This window comes from Glycine soja, chromosome 12 (assembly GCF_004193775.1).
Source record: "Glycine soja cultivar W05 chromosome 12, ASM419377v2, whole genome shotgun sequence".
In the NCBI taxonomy this organism is placed as follows: domain Eukaryota; kingdom Viridiplantae; phylum Streptophyta; class Magnoliopsida; order Fabales; family Fabaceae; genus Glycine; species Glycine soja.
In genome coordinates, this window is record NC_041013.1 from 11,191,621 (window position 1) to 11,204,558 (window position 12,938).

Consider the following 12,938-nt stretch of genomic DNA (forward strand, 5'->3'; position numbering starts at 1 on the left):
TGATAGAAAGACCAAAGAAAAGACGTGACAAAAAAAAAAAGAAGAAAGAGGAAAAAGAAATAACGTTGGAGAAAAAAAATTACAACATGCCAATGTTCTATTTATACTCTTTTAAAAAAATTGGTTTCAACAATCCTGTGAGCTCTATTTCCATTTTTAATCATTTAATTAATTAATAATGCACGAATTATTTTTTTAACATTTAATGTAATTCAGGTAATCTTTACATATCATAATTAATTTAATTCTATTTTTCTCTGTATTTAAAATAATTACTCGAATTAAGGGTAATCACTTATATTTAATTAGTTGCACTACGGGTAATTTTATTTTTAATATATATGTAATTGATTAATCATGATTTAAATGCTATATTATATGTTATATTTTAATTAATTTTATAATTACAAAAATAAATTATTTTTGGGGGGGAAATTTTGACCGGTGTATATTTCTTTAAGTAATAAAAGATTAAAAAAATATGTAACTTAACAGATAATGTTAATATACATATGTTTAGAAACCAAAAGAACTACTAGCGGTTAAGTTTAGAGACTTAAATAAAATTTTAGAGACTAATTTTTTTTTTAGTTTCCAACATTAATATGATATTGTTATGCAATTTTAGGAATTAAAGTGATAATTTACTTGATTCTTATATATTATACCTATATTTTAAAGAAAATATGGATTTGTAAAGGACACGACATATCCCAAATGAGGAAAAACACAAACTGAAGCAAAATTATATAATGAGAATGTAAAAATTATATACAAATTCATCAATAATTAGGTATGATAATTCTTCCCGCAACTCGGGGATTCCTGTGGGCACGATCCCATTTGGGGTCTTGCCATCGGGGAAAAATTCTTCACGGGGATAGGGATGGGGATGAAAAATCCCCCGCAACTAATTTGAGGATGGGGACGGACCCCGCAGAGTTCCTGTATCCTCGCGTATATAGAATTTTACTTATATACCCTCATAACTTATAATATGTATAACATAAATATAAGGGTTAATATAGTATTTTACTAGTAAAAAAATACAAAATAAAATTATCATATATATAAGTAATATCTCACAAGTCACAAACATGATCCAAATCCTAAAACGCTGCATTCTTGACTTCCTTCTTCACCTTTGTTCCTTCTTCAGTGCTTCACCTTCGTTCTTTCTTCATTTCTTCACCGTTCGTTTCACCGTTTCACATTATCTTCACCCTCTTCGCTTCTTCATCGTTCGTTTCAGTGTTCTTTCGTTTCAACCGTGAACTCGTGGAAGCCTTCGTTGCACCTTTTTCTTCTTCGAGTCGCACTGTGCATTTCTAGGTTTCTCAACTTCGAATTGTTCTTCCTCTGTTGCATGTTCTTCCTTTGTTTTATTTATTTATTATTGTTAAAAAATTGAGATAAAACAACAAAATTATATATTTTTTTTTATAATTTTTGATATTTTTTAATGTAAAACGGGATCTCGACATGTCTTCGCAAGAAAGATGGGGACGGGACAAAATATCCCACCACTAGGAGCGGGGACGGGGAGCAGGATAAAGTTTGGAGACAGAGAGTGGGGAGCCCCCGCCCTGCGCGGGTGCCATGCCTATCAATAATGGTGTAGTAATAATTTGAGAGACTATTTGGTTCATGGATCCTATAGCTATGACCTTTTAAGAGAAGCGACTGTTATTAATTATAAAAAAGACATGAAATTATTATATTTTGACAAGTCTTTTGACTCGAAACTATAAATTATGGGTTTTTTGAATATATTATTAACTACTACTTTGTATGCTCAAATCATATTCTTTTAGAAAGGTATTATGTCTTTTACGCTCAAATACAGTTTTTGAGTCAAAAGATGATCTCGATTGTACAAATAAAATTCCATTAACTATACTCACTGTACGCAAAGAAAAGAGTTGCAAATCTGAGAAAAAAAAAAACATGATAGGAAAGAATTCAGGGCATTAATCACTTAATTAATGACCAAATCAATGGAAAATCTTGATTAGCTGTTGCTTCCTAAAAACCAACGTATCAACGATAATATTATTGTTTTTATTAATAAATGAGTGGTTTACCTTGTGTAATATATATGATAAATATTAATTTTTATATAACTAAAATTTATATCAAATAAATATTTTTTAGTATATAAAATATATTTTAATTAAATTTTATAATAAATAAATATTTTTTAACATATAAGTTGTATTTTAAATTTAAATAAACAATTTATATTGTGATAAAAAAAATTTTAATTGATAATAGTTTCTTTTAAAAAAAATATAGGATATTAATTTAGGAAAAAAGATGAAAAAATAGATTAGAAAATCAAGTATATGGAAAAAGATTAAAAAAAATACTGGTTTGAGATGGTTGATAAATTTTTTTTGAACTAGTTATTAAAACAAATTAAATTTGAAAATAAAATTAAGAAAAATATTTTAAATAAATAAAAAAATACTTAATATATAGGATCAAGATAAGACACGTTCAATGAGAGTGATAATAATTTTCAAAAAAACTTTCATTAAAAATAATTTCTAAAAACAATCTAATTTAATATTGTTAGACAAATGATCTCAATTATCTTAAGAAAGGGTGAATTAATTTTCACTAACAAACTTTTAATCCCCTTCTAATCCCCTTCTAAATGATAGACTCAGAATGTAGAAGAAGAAACATTAATCAATTTAATAATGTTCTTTAAACATGTAATACAAAATTGATTGCAATAATAAATGAGATAAGGGAAGAAAGAAATGCAAACTCGATTTATACTAGTTCGTCACTTCTCGTGCTTACGTCTAGACCTCAAGCAACCCACTTGAGATTTTCCACTCTCTTTGTAAAAATCATTTTACAAAGTCTGAACCACACACGGACAACCTATCCCTTGTGTTTAAGAATCCTTACAACTTAAGAGACTTTCTGTCTCTTAATCAATCTCTTTGATTAAGAAGAAGAAGAATTCTCTCTTTAAGAGAAGAATATTTCAATTGAAGTTTCATTAACTCTTAATAGATTTGCAAGTGTTTGCCCAAGAGTTGTTGAGAGAGCATTTAACAATGAAGTTCTCTTGAAAAATCTCTCATTTTTTGAAATCAGACACATATATATAGGCTCTTCGTGTATTTTCAAAATGATTTGAAGATATGTGTCTTTTCAAAAAGTTTTTTTTGAAATTCTTCACTAGTAATCGATTACAGGTTTCTGCTAATCGATTACACAGTTATATTTTGAAGGGTCATGACTTTTAAATTTCAAGAGTTTCGTTGCTGGTAATCGATTACAAACAACTGGTAATCGATTACATGTTCAAAATTCAAATTCAAAACCCTTTTTAACAGCTATTTCTCAAACTTGTCTTCTGGTAATCGATTATACTGCCAAATAATCGATTACCAGAGCCTTGCATGTCTTGGAATCCTTTGTTTTGAGGCAAGACTTGATCTTAAAATAATCTTGAAGCAATACTTTGTTTGTTGAAGTAATCTTGTATTAATCTGGAAGTAATGTTTATCCTTTGAAACAACCTTGTTTGATTCTTCTTTGACATCATCAAAATTCATGTATTCATACATTCACATTCTCCCCCTCTTTGATGATGACAATCATTATCAAGCAAATTCTTTCCGACATCATCAAAACTTGCATGATTTACAAATATCAACTCTTAAAAACACTCTAAATTAGTTATAATTTTCACCTAATACACTTCTAACACAATAAGCTTATTATATCTTAATAATTCTCTAAATAATAGATTCAAATAAGATATGATAACTCATGCTATCAAACTTTCTTTATGTTTGACTACTAAGAGTGAAATCTCAAAATAATATACTCTATAAAAAATTATAGTACACAACTCCAACTTAAAGAGTGAAGTTGTCCCTCTTTTAGTTAATAGTCATATTATTAATATAACAATTTATACAATGATACTTTGTATGCATATTTTTTATCACATAATTTATTATATTTTATACTTTTTTCACTTTTCTCTCTATTTCGCTTTTAATTGTAAAATTTATTGTAGAAATATTATTTATCTTCAATTAAACCATTATCTATATTCTTTCTTTTATCTCTATCGTGTATCAAAATCATTGAAAACAAAAAAGTTTTTTCTCACTCTCCTTATTTTCACGTGTTTTTTTTTATATTTTAATTTAGTCGATGTTTTAGTCTTTGCACTACACAACATAAAGTATTTATTTTATATGATTAAAATTTATAATAAATAAATTAAATTCAGTGATAGAGACAAAAAAAAGAAAGAGTATGTGGTTGAAAATATCAAATATATAAATAAAAATAGAAGAATGAGTAACTTTACAATGTTGAGAGATGTATTTTTTTTATTAAGTATTTAACACAACACCGTTCTCGTACTTACAACTTGAATTTGAGATTTATAGTTAAGTTGAAATAATTGTGTTTGGCGGTGAGATAATTTTTTTGATAAACTTAGGGAGCCGTATGTGAATTATTCCTTCAATTGAGAAAGGAAATGTTTGAAAATTTCTAATTGAGAAGATAGGGATAACGAGAGTCTCAATCTCCACCAAATTATGTATTATAATTTATAATATAATGGTGGATTTTAAATTATAAAAAATATAATAAGAAATCATTAATGAAATAGAAAGTTTGTAATAAATATAAATACAAAAATTTAAGTTTATCTTGTTATTTTTATTTATTTAAAATATACTAAACTAATAAAAAAATATTTTTTTGACAAAATAAAAAAAAAGTTTCTTAAGATTATAAAAGTTTGACTGTCTTTTTTTTTTTCTAATATTAGTTATATTACTTTTTTAAGTAATTAATCTTTTTAAGTTTGGAAAATTCTTTTTCTATATCCTGTTTTGTGATTTATCGATAAGCACATTTCGAACTGCACATAAGAAAAAATTAAATAAAAATAAAATATTTATATAAAGATAAAATGTGTAATAATTGTTAAATAATAAAATGCATTTTAAAATAATAATTGATTCCTAATTAATATGACTAAAACAATAACTAACAAAATCTTCTACTATCTAAAGATTAATATGTCATATGTAAGATAGTTATAAAATTAAGATTAAAATTTGAGAAAATAAGCTATGCACATAAAAGGTTTTAATACTATGTTAAAAAACTTTAAAATTATTATTTAATTATAAAATATTATGTCTGACAATTTTATTAACCTTTACATTAATTACCTTAAAAATTATGCAAACAATAATTTTTAATTAATTATAAGTATAATTTTTCTTCCTTATATCGAAAAAGTATAATTTTTCTTATAGAAATAAAATTTCAATGAAAGTATTATAATATTCTCTATATTAATTTTTGAAGATATTTTAAACAATCCTTAAAAAAAATATTTTCAACAAAATATCTAACTATTATTTTTTTTGTTACTTGAGCAAGATCTAAAATTGATTCTTAAACTTTTGACTAAGAAATACCAAATTGATTTTCAGATACAATATGTATGGAAATGGAACCCTCGGCATCCCAACACACCGAACAGGAAGAAATGCCTTTAATTTAAAAATCTAATGACACTATTGCCCTGCAGTGAGAAGGAGAGAAAAAAAGAAGAAGAAAATAAATTAAAAACAATTAGAGAGAAATTAAAAACGCGTTTAATGCTGAGCATTGATATTCCAAACAGAACTCAACGACCAACATAGAGGGCTTTGAACACAAAACTAACACCAATCGTTCTTTGACAGAAGGAACAACATGGTGGAGGGAGAGAGAGTCACAACACAACACTATATGGAATCATCATGCATAAGCATCACTAGAGAATAGAAATAGAGAGAGGGAAAGTGTGTGTGTGTTTGTGTGAGAGAGAAAGAGAAGAAAGTGGAGTCTTTTGACTGAGCCTAGCCGGCAAAAGCCGTCTAAGGTTGTTGTCTGGTTGATGATAATGTTCTTTTTAATGTCTGAATACGCGTTGAACTTTCAGACATACCCACCACCACACTTTTTTTTTTTCTAGTGAACCTTCTGATCCATTTTCACCCTTAACCTTAATCCCAATTCAAAGGTCCACTTAGTCTTTTGCCCCACCCTCCTTTCTTTTTTTAAATTGATTCCTTGGTTTATATAAATTGTATATTAGTCTCTGAGTGTTATCACCTTCATTCATCTCAGACTTTTTTGTTTTTATTGCTTGAATCTCTTCTCCTTTGTTGAACAATGATTCCTTTATGACAGTTAGCGATTGTTGTTGGAGGGTTATGAATTGTGGGTTTGGTTCAAGTTTGCTTCTTTGGAATTGGGTCGGGCAGGAATCTTTCAGTATTAGAGTTTTGATATCTGATTTTGAATTGGGTATGTGTCTATGAAGGAAGTTTTCATCGTTGCCTTTGATAGAAAAAACAAAAGAAGGTTTGAATTGGGTATGTGTCTATGAAGGAAGTTTTGATATCTGATTTTGAATTGGGTACGTGTCAAAGAAGGTACTGTGTAGTGGTTGAGTTTTTTGTTTTTATGAGTTTTGGTGGAGTTGGTAGAAGATGTGTTGCTGGTGAATGATGATCCTACTTGTTGTATAGTTGATTTGATATCTTTGTGCTCCAACATGGGCTGCATATGTTCTAAGGCTTCAGCTGTAGAGGACAGCAAGGAAGCTGTCACTGAGAAATTTCAATCGTATAGCACAAGGCCTTCGGAGTTGAATGTTTTGCGGTTGAATTCGACTAGGAGGGTTGATGAGGGTGGGGTGAAAGATGTGTTAATAGTTGGTGGTCATGTGAAAGGTTCATTGATTGACAAGAAGGCCAACGGTTCAGGCCAGTTGTATGGTGATCATGATGCAAAGAAGAAATTAGAGAAGCCGGAATTGACTGTTGTGGATCATATTGGCCCTGGAAGGGTTCCAAAGGCTATTGAAGGAGAGCAAGTTGCAGCTGGATGGCCGGCATGGCTTTCTTCTGTTGCTGGTGAAGCTATTAAGGGATGGATACCACGGAGTGCGAATACGTTTGAGAGGTTGCATAAAGTAAGTTACTGCCTTGTGTGCTCTGTCTGTGTTTGTATTATAGTTAAATTGTTATGTGATTCTTACTGCTGTCTGCTATTTCATGAATGCTTGTCCCAAAATACTTTGAACACTGGCCATTTTCATGCACTTTTGCTGGAATGGTCAAATTATTAATGGAAATTTTTTAAAGTGCGATTTAAGTTAATTGGGATTTCCATGCATCGTGTACTTTAAAGTTTATGAACCAGTCATGGCAGAGTGGATGGGAGGGAGTTGGAAATGTTGGTAGCCTGATATTAACATTTCAGAAGACAGTGAATTTTATTACATAATAATGTTTCCGGTAGGAATCGTTTGGTTGCTTTACTAACTAAATATAGATGAGTGTTAATGTTGGCTGGTGTCCACTCTCCTGGTTTTGTTAAAGAAAAGAAAATGGTCAATGAAATTTGATTGTGTAGAATATAGAATGTGTGTGACCAGATTTTGCGTACTAGTCATACTGGATTAATTTTGTCTTGTTTCTGTGAGTATAAGCTTCTTATATTGGTGAAGGAAGGAGTCTATGTACTCTGATATTCTTTATCATTGATTATAGTAGTCTTTTTCTTTAAATGAATAATTTGATGAGATTCTGTTATGCAGATTGGGCAAGGAACTTACAGTACTGTATATAAGGCACGGGATGTGATTAACCAAAAGTTTGTTGCATTGAAGAAAGTACGCTTTGACAATCTTGATCCTGAGAGTGTCAAGTTTATGACAAGGGAAATCCATGTTCTGCGTAGGCTTGACCATCCAAACATAATTAAATTGGAGGGCTTGATAACGTCACAGATGTCTCGCAGCTTGTACCTTGTTTTTGAGTATATGGAGCATGATCTTACAGGACTTGCATCAAATCCTGATATTAAGTTCTCTGAACCGCAGGTAATGATGATTTCTTTTCATTTACTCAAGCTCTTATATACATGGAGTTGAAATTTTTGTGCATGTGTCTGGCATAAGTATAGGAAAGTAACTATGCGTGCCTTCTACTCTGTTTTTTATAAGAAAACTCCTAAAACAGCAATATGTTTTGTATGCCATTGCCAGCTGAAATGCTACATGCGGCAACTTCTTAGTGGATTGGATCATTGTCATAGTCATGGTGTCCTCCATCGTGACATAAAGGGCTCAAATCTTCTCATTGACAATAATGGAGTCTTAAAGATCGCTGATTTTGGTTTGGCAAGTTTTTATGACCCTCAGCACAATGTTCCATTGACAAGCCGAGTAGTAACTCTATGGTATAGACCACCAGAACTTTTACTTGGAGCCAATCATTATGGGGTTGCAGTGGATTTGTGGAGCACTGGTTGCATACTGGGGGAACTATATACTGGAAGGCCTATTTTGCCAGGAAAAACAGAGGTATGTGTTTAGGAATCTATTTTCCATCATTTGTCACTCACGATAAATGCTTTGCTGCCTGACTTTCATTTGGCTTTGATGATATCATATGTTTCTATTTTATGGAAATTCAATAGTTTAGGTCGTTAGAAATTTCTTAATACAAGAAATTTCAAAGGATTTTTTTTAACTGCAGTTACATGATGCAAATGATATTGTTTCTCTATTTTAAATTACTTTCGCTTTTATTGAGTGGATTCTCTATATCTTGTGCTTTTTTTACCTTCAAGTTTATGGTTAAATAATTACTGGACTCCATTTCATTATGCATAATCCTAGGTTCCAAACTCACGTATACCAGTCTACTGTAGACTGTTGATCTCAATTTTATAAATTGATATTAATACTAGTATTGTGTGTTAATAAAGGTATATACAAGGTATCTGAGGGTTAATTTTATTTCCTTGTAGGTTGAGCAGTTGCATCGGATTTTTAAACTTTGTGGCTCACCATCTGACGACTATTGGCTTAAATCGCGGTTGTCACATTCCACAGTATTCAGGCCACCACACCATTATAGGCGTTGTGTTGCAGATACATTTAAGGACTACCCATCTACTGCGGTAAAGCTTATAGAGACCCTACTTTCTGTAGAGCCAGCACATCGAGGGACTGCAGCAGCTGCTCTGGAAAGTGAGGTATGCTGATATATGTTTCCAAGCAAGCAATTATATAGTCTGATCAAGTGACATTCTTCCCCAATGTAATCAGTTCAAAATATTGTTTTCCATGATCACCTGCTAAAATGAATATTCTGCAGGCTAATTATTATTAAAAAAAAATCAATCTTAATTTCCTTTTAACGTTCTTTCTTTACATTTTTGTTATAGAAGCCAGTGGCATTGATTTATATTTGTATTCTACTCCATTTAATGGAAAAATGTTGGTTGTTCTTTATTTCCATGTATCTGTAGATATATGTTCTTTTACACTTTAAAAGTCATACTATTCTACATTTTTCCTTTTTCTTTTTACTTTCCATGCTTAAACAGCATCATCGACTATTCAATACAAGGGAAGGTAATGAAATGGCGAAGTCAGCTTGCAAATAAACAAAATCATGAGATATATTTTTGGTCACTATACTGCTAAGTTTGAAGTAGGAAAAAATAATCAAATTTCTCATGCAATTTTGTCAAACATATTCTAGGAACCCTTTTCCTTTCTAACCTGCTAATTGGCTTGTGCTTCCCCATTGATTGACAGTTCTTTATGTCGGAGCCTCTGCCTTGTGACCCATCAAGTTTGCCAAAATATGTTCCCAGCAAGGAGATTGATGCTAAATTACGGGATGAAGCCGTAAGGTAACTGTATAGGTTGATTGTATTTATGTTGAGGCAAAAAAAGGATATTTATTTTTAATAATTAATATTATGATAGTGGCTTCAATCTCTATAATGGAATCTGTTTGGAATATAAATTATATGGCTTAATCTGAACAATTTCAGTGTAATCAAATGGGTCTCTTGTTTATTATTGATTTGAATGTTGATATCTCTGCCATGAACAAAAGCATCAATTATGGGATCTCTTGTGTACTTATAGTAGAAGAAATATGCATATTATTGGTGGCTGAAGCCTTGAATACATAGTTATATCTGGTTCTTCTAAAATATTTGGGCCATGCTATGGTAGTACAATTGTTTGCTTTTAGTTGTTTCATCATGACTGTTAGCTATGCTTTCTGCATCACTTGATTCATGCATTCGTTCTGAAAGGGTGCCATGTTTTGTGAGCCTATTGTTGATAGCTGATAATGACAACTAATACGTATTCATTTCTGTTTACTGTCTTAGGCAAGGAGTTGTTGGAGGTAGGGAACAAAAAGTTGCCTCAGGAGTTAGACAAGAAAAAGGACACAGGGCAAATGTCACAGCAAAAGACAATGCTGACCCAGGCTTAGCAGTGCAGGTAATCCAAACAATTTTCAAGTTTTATTGTATGACTTGCCTCTATGGGATACCTTGGGGTTTTGTGTAAATTCTGTTTAGTGTTACTGATCATGAAATGGGGGACAAGGAATTTTTCTTTTTACTTTGAACTGTCTCTTGATTTAACTTTGAAATTGTTCATTATTTTAGGCAGATTGGATTGTTGTGAAATACGAAAAAGCTTATTAGTTAGATGATCACTAGTTCTTTTTATTACAGTCAGCCAAAGGATTTTACGCCTCTGCTTATCAGTTCTTTATGTAAGACCTACCCCATGCTAATTATCCTGTAGTTGTGTTAGAACACCTAAACCATTTTGGGTTGTTGCTACTTGTAACTGGCATTTGAGTTTTGAGTCTAATGGTATCTCTGTTTTTAATAATAAGGCAAAGAAGAGAATCCGTGGGTTTGAAACAGTTTGGTGTATTAGTGACTTGCTAGTTCTAACACTAAAAATTGCAGACTTGTATGCCTAGTGCCTATTGCTTATTTCATAAATAACTTTTTGTAAAACTGAACATGCTTTAAAATAGTGAAACTAAACCTTATATACTAAACTTCTAAATATTCTTTTGCTCTTTTCACATATGTTGTTTCAATTGTCCTACTTTCTATTATCTCTTCTTCCACATAGGCTTATCTTACTGTTGTCTTATGCAGCAAGGACACTGTTCCAGCTCAAGGAACCAAAGTGAATTATCAAACCCTCATAGAGGATCGGTGTCTGGAATTCTGGTTTTCCCTCACAAACAGTCAGAAAAAGAAATGAATGATAATTTCTCTGGGCATCTTTATAAGAGGCCTTCACATTCAGGCCCATTGGTTCCTGGTTCTGTCTGGGCAAAAGGCAGGAAAGAAGTTGATGATGTGCCTCCTGTTTCAAACAGAGTGAACCTATCAAAACTATCTGGGCTAGTGGCATCTAGGACTTTCTCTGAAGATCAGGAGGTTAAACCAGTTCACTCGAACCACAGAAAACCAATTGAAGTAAGAAAATCCGTGGAGTCCACTAATGGATCAGAGTCGAGAAGAAGGCACGATCAAAAACAGATTGTTGATCTCAATCAAATTGAAAGTAGAAGGGTCCCGGCTGAAAAATCAACTCCGGTTAGTTGTTGTTATTTTTTTATTTATTAATTCTAAATATTTGGTAGTGCAAGTCTACACTAGGCATCAATAAGGATCTGGAGTCTCTCGTTACATGATTGAATATTGGAGAGAGAGAGAGAGAGACAAGTTTTATCAAGTGTAGGGACTAGGGACCTCTTGATTTCTTATACAGTCTACTATTTTTATTCAAAATTATCCATATTTTTATCTTTCTATCAGGACACTCATGCTCTCCTGTTATGTAAGAACAAGAGGCAATTCAAATCCCTAATGATATCAAAATGATGGTCTTTTATTTCCCCAAATTGTCACAGTTTTCTAGAAATTTGTTCTCTTTTTATGAAATTCTCAAGTTTCCCATCTTTTTTTAAGTACCTACCGGTACCCTATTAGTTGAATGTAACTTTTATAGGTGGATAGGTCACTGATTATAATAAATGGAGTTCAAAGTCCAAACATTTATGGTTTGAAATTAGAATCAACAATCAATTAATATTTGACAACTAATGACTGGCAACACTTTTTTTTTTGGCTGAGTGATTGAATATTGATGTGGGACACTTTCAGGGTGGGCGCGAGTCCATGGGAAACAAGATATACCTCTCAGGTCCATTAATGGTTTCGTCAAGCAACATGGATCAGATGCTCAAAGAGCATGACAGAAAGATCCAAGAGTTTTCAAGACGAGCCAGAATTGACAAGTCAAGAGCAAGAGGTGAGAAAGTTTTTGCACAGCGGAAGTAGTCGAATTAAGATAACTATTTCGGATTGTTCAGCTGCTTACATATTTTTATGACACCATTTATTTATCTCAAACCTAAGGAAAGAAAAGAGCAGGGAGAGGAAGAGAGTGTATTCAATCTTACAGTAGCAATGTAGCATATATCATGTAAATTGCAGGCTTTATAAGAAGAGTTTGGTCTTTCTTCAACTCTTCATGTTTCACCCTTATATAAAATATAAGCAATTCAATTTATTATGTTCTTTCCTCCCTTCATGTTTCACCTCTAGATTTATTGCAGTTTACTAGTTTATGTTGGTGCTCCCTTTATTTCCCCAACTATTAAGTTAGGGAGAAGAAAAGTATATCCCATGAAGTTGAGAGGGTTAAATCATTGCTGAAAAGATTAGAACCATTCACAATACGAGGAGAAAGCAGAATAAAAAGGACACATGTAGCAGTATAAAAATAAAGTTTATGTTGACTTTAATGTAAAATGTCATTCAGATTTACCCCACCAACGAGGTGAGGGTCATGTGATGAGATTCTATATCTTTACTGAAAAGATATTAACATGGATGTTGAAAGTATGAAGCAGTTTTTATTCCTTCAAAGATAAACTTGAATTTAGGGAAGAGTCACCAAGAGATTTTACATACATTATCGTTTAAAATTTTGACATTGAATACTATATATTTCATATATGATATTTTAA

At 31.5% G+C, this 12,938-nt stretch overlaps 1 protein-coding gene across 1 annotated transcript; it reads left to right on the top strand.

Annotated features, from left to right (window-relative positions):
- The first annotated feature begins 5,681 nt into the window (after positions 1-5,681).
- Positions 5,682-12,491, top strand: LOC114379595 (probable serine/threonine-protein kinase At1g54610). The gene is made up of 8 exons (XM_028338282.1): positions 5,682-7,027; positions 7,655-7,939; positions 8,105-8,422; positions 8,872-9,099; positions 9,668-9,765; positions 10,258-10,372; positions 11,053-11,499; positions 12,070-12,491. Exons 1-8 carry the CDS (start codon positions 6,608-6,610, stop codon positions 12,244-12,246), a joined length of 2,088 nt encoding a protein of 695 aa, XP_028194083.1. The 5' UTR covers positions 5,682-6,607; the 3' UTR covers positions 12,247-12,491.
- Positions 12,492-12,938: the final 447 nt, after the last annotated feature.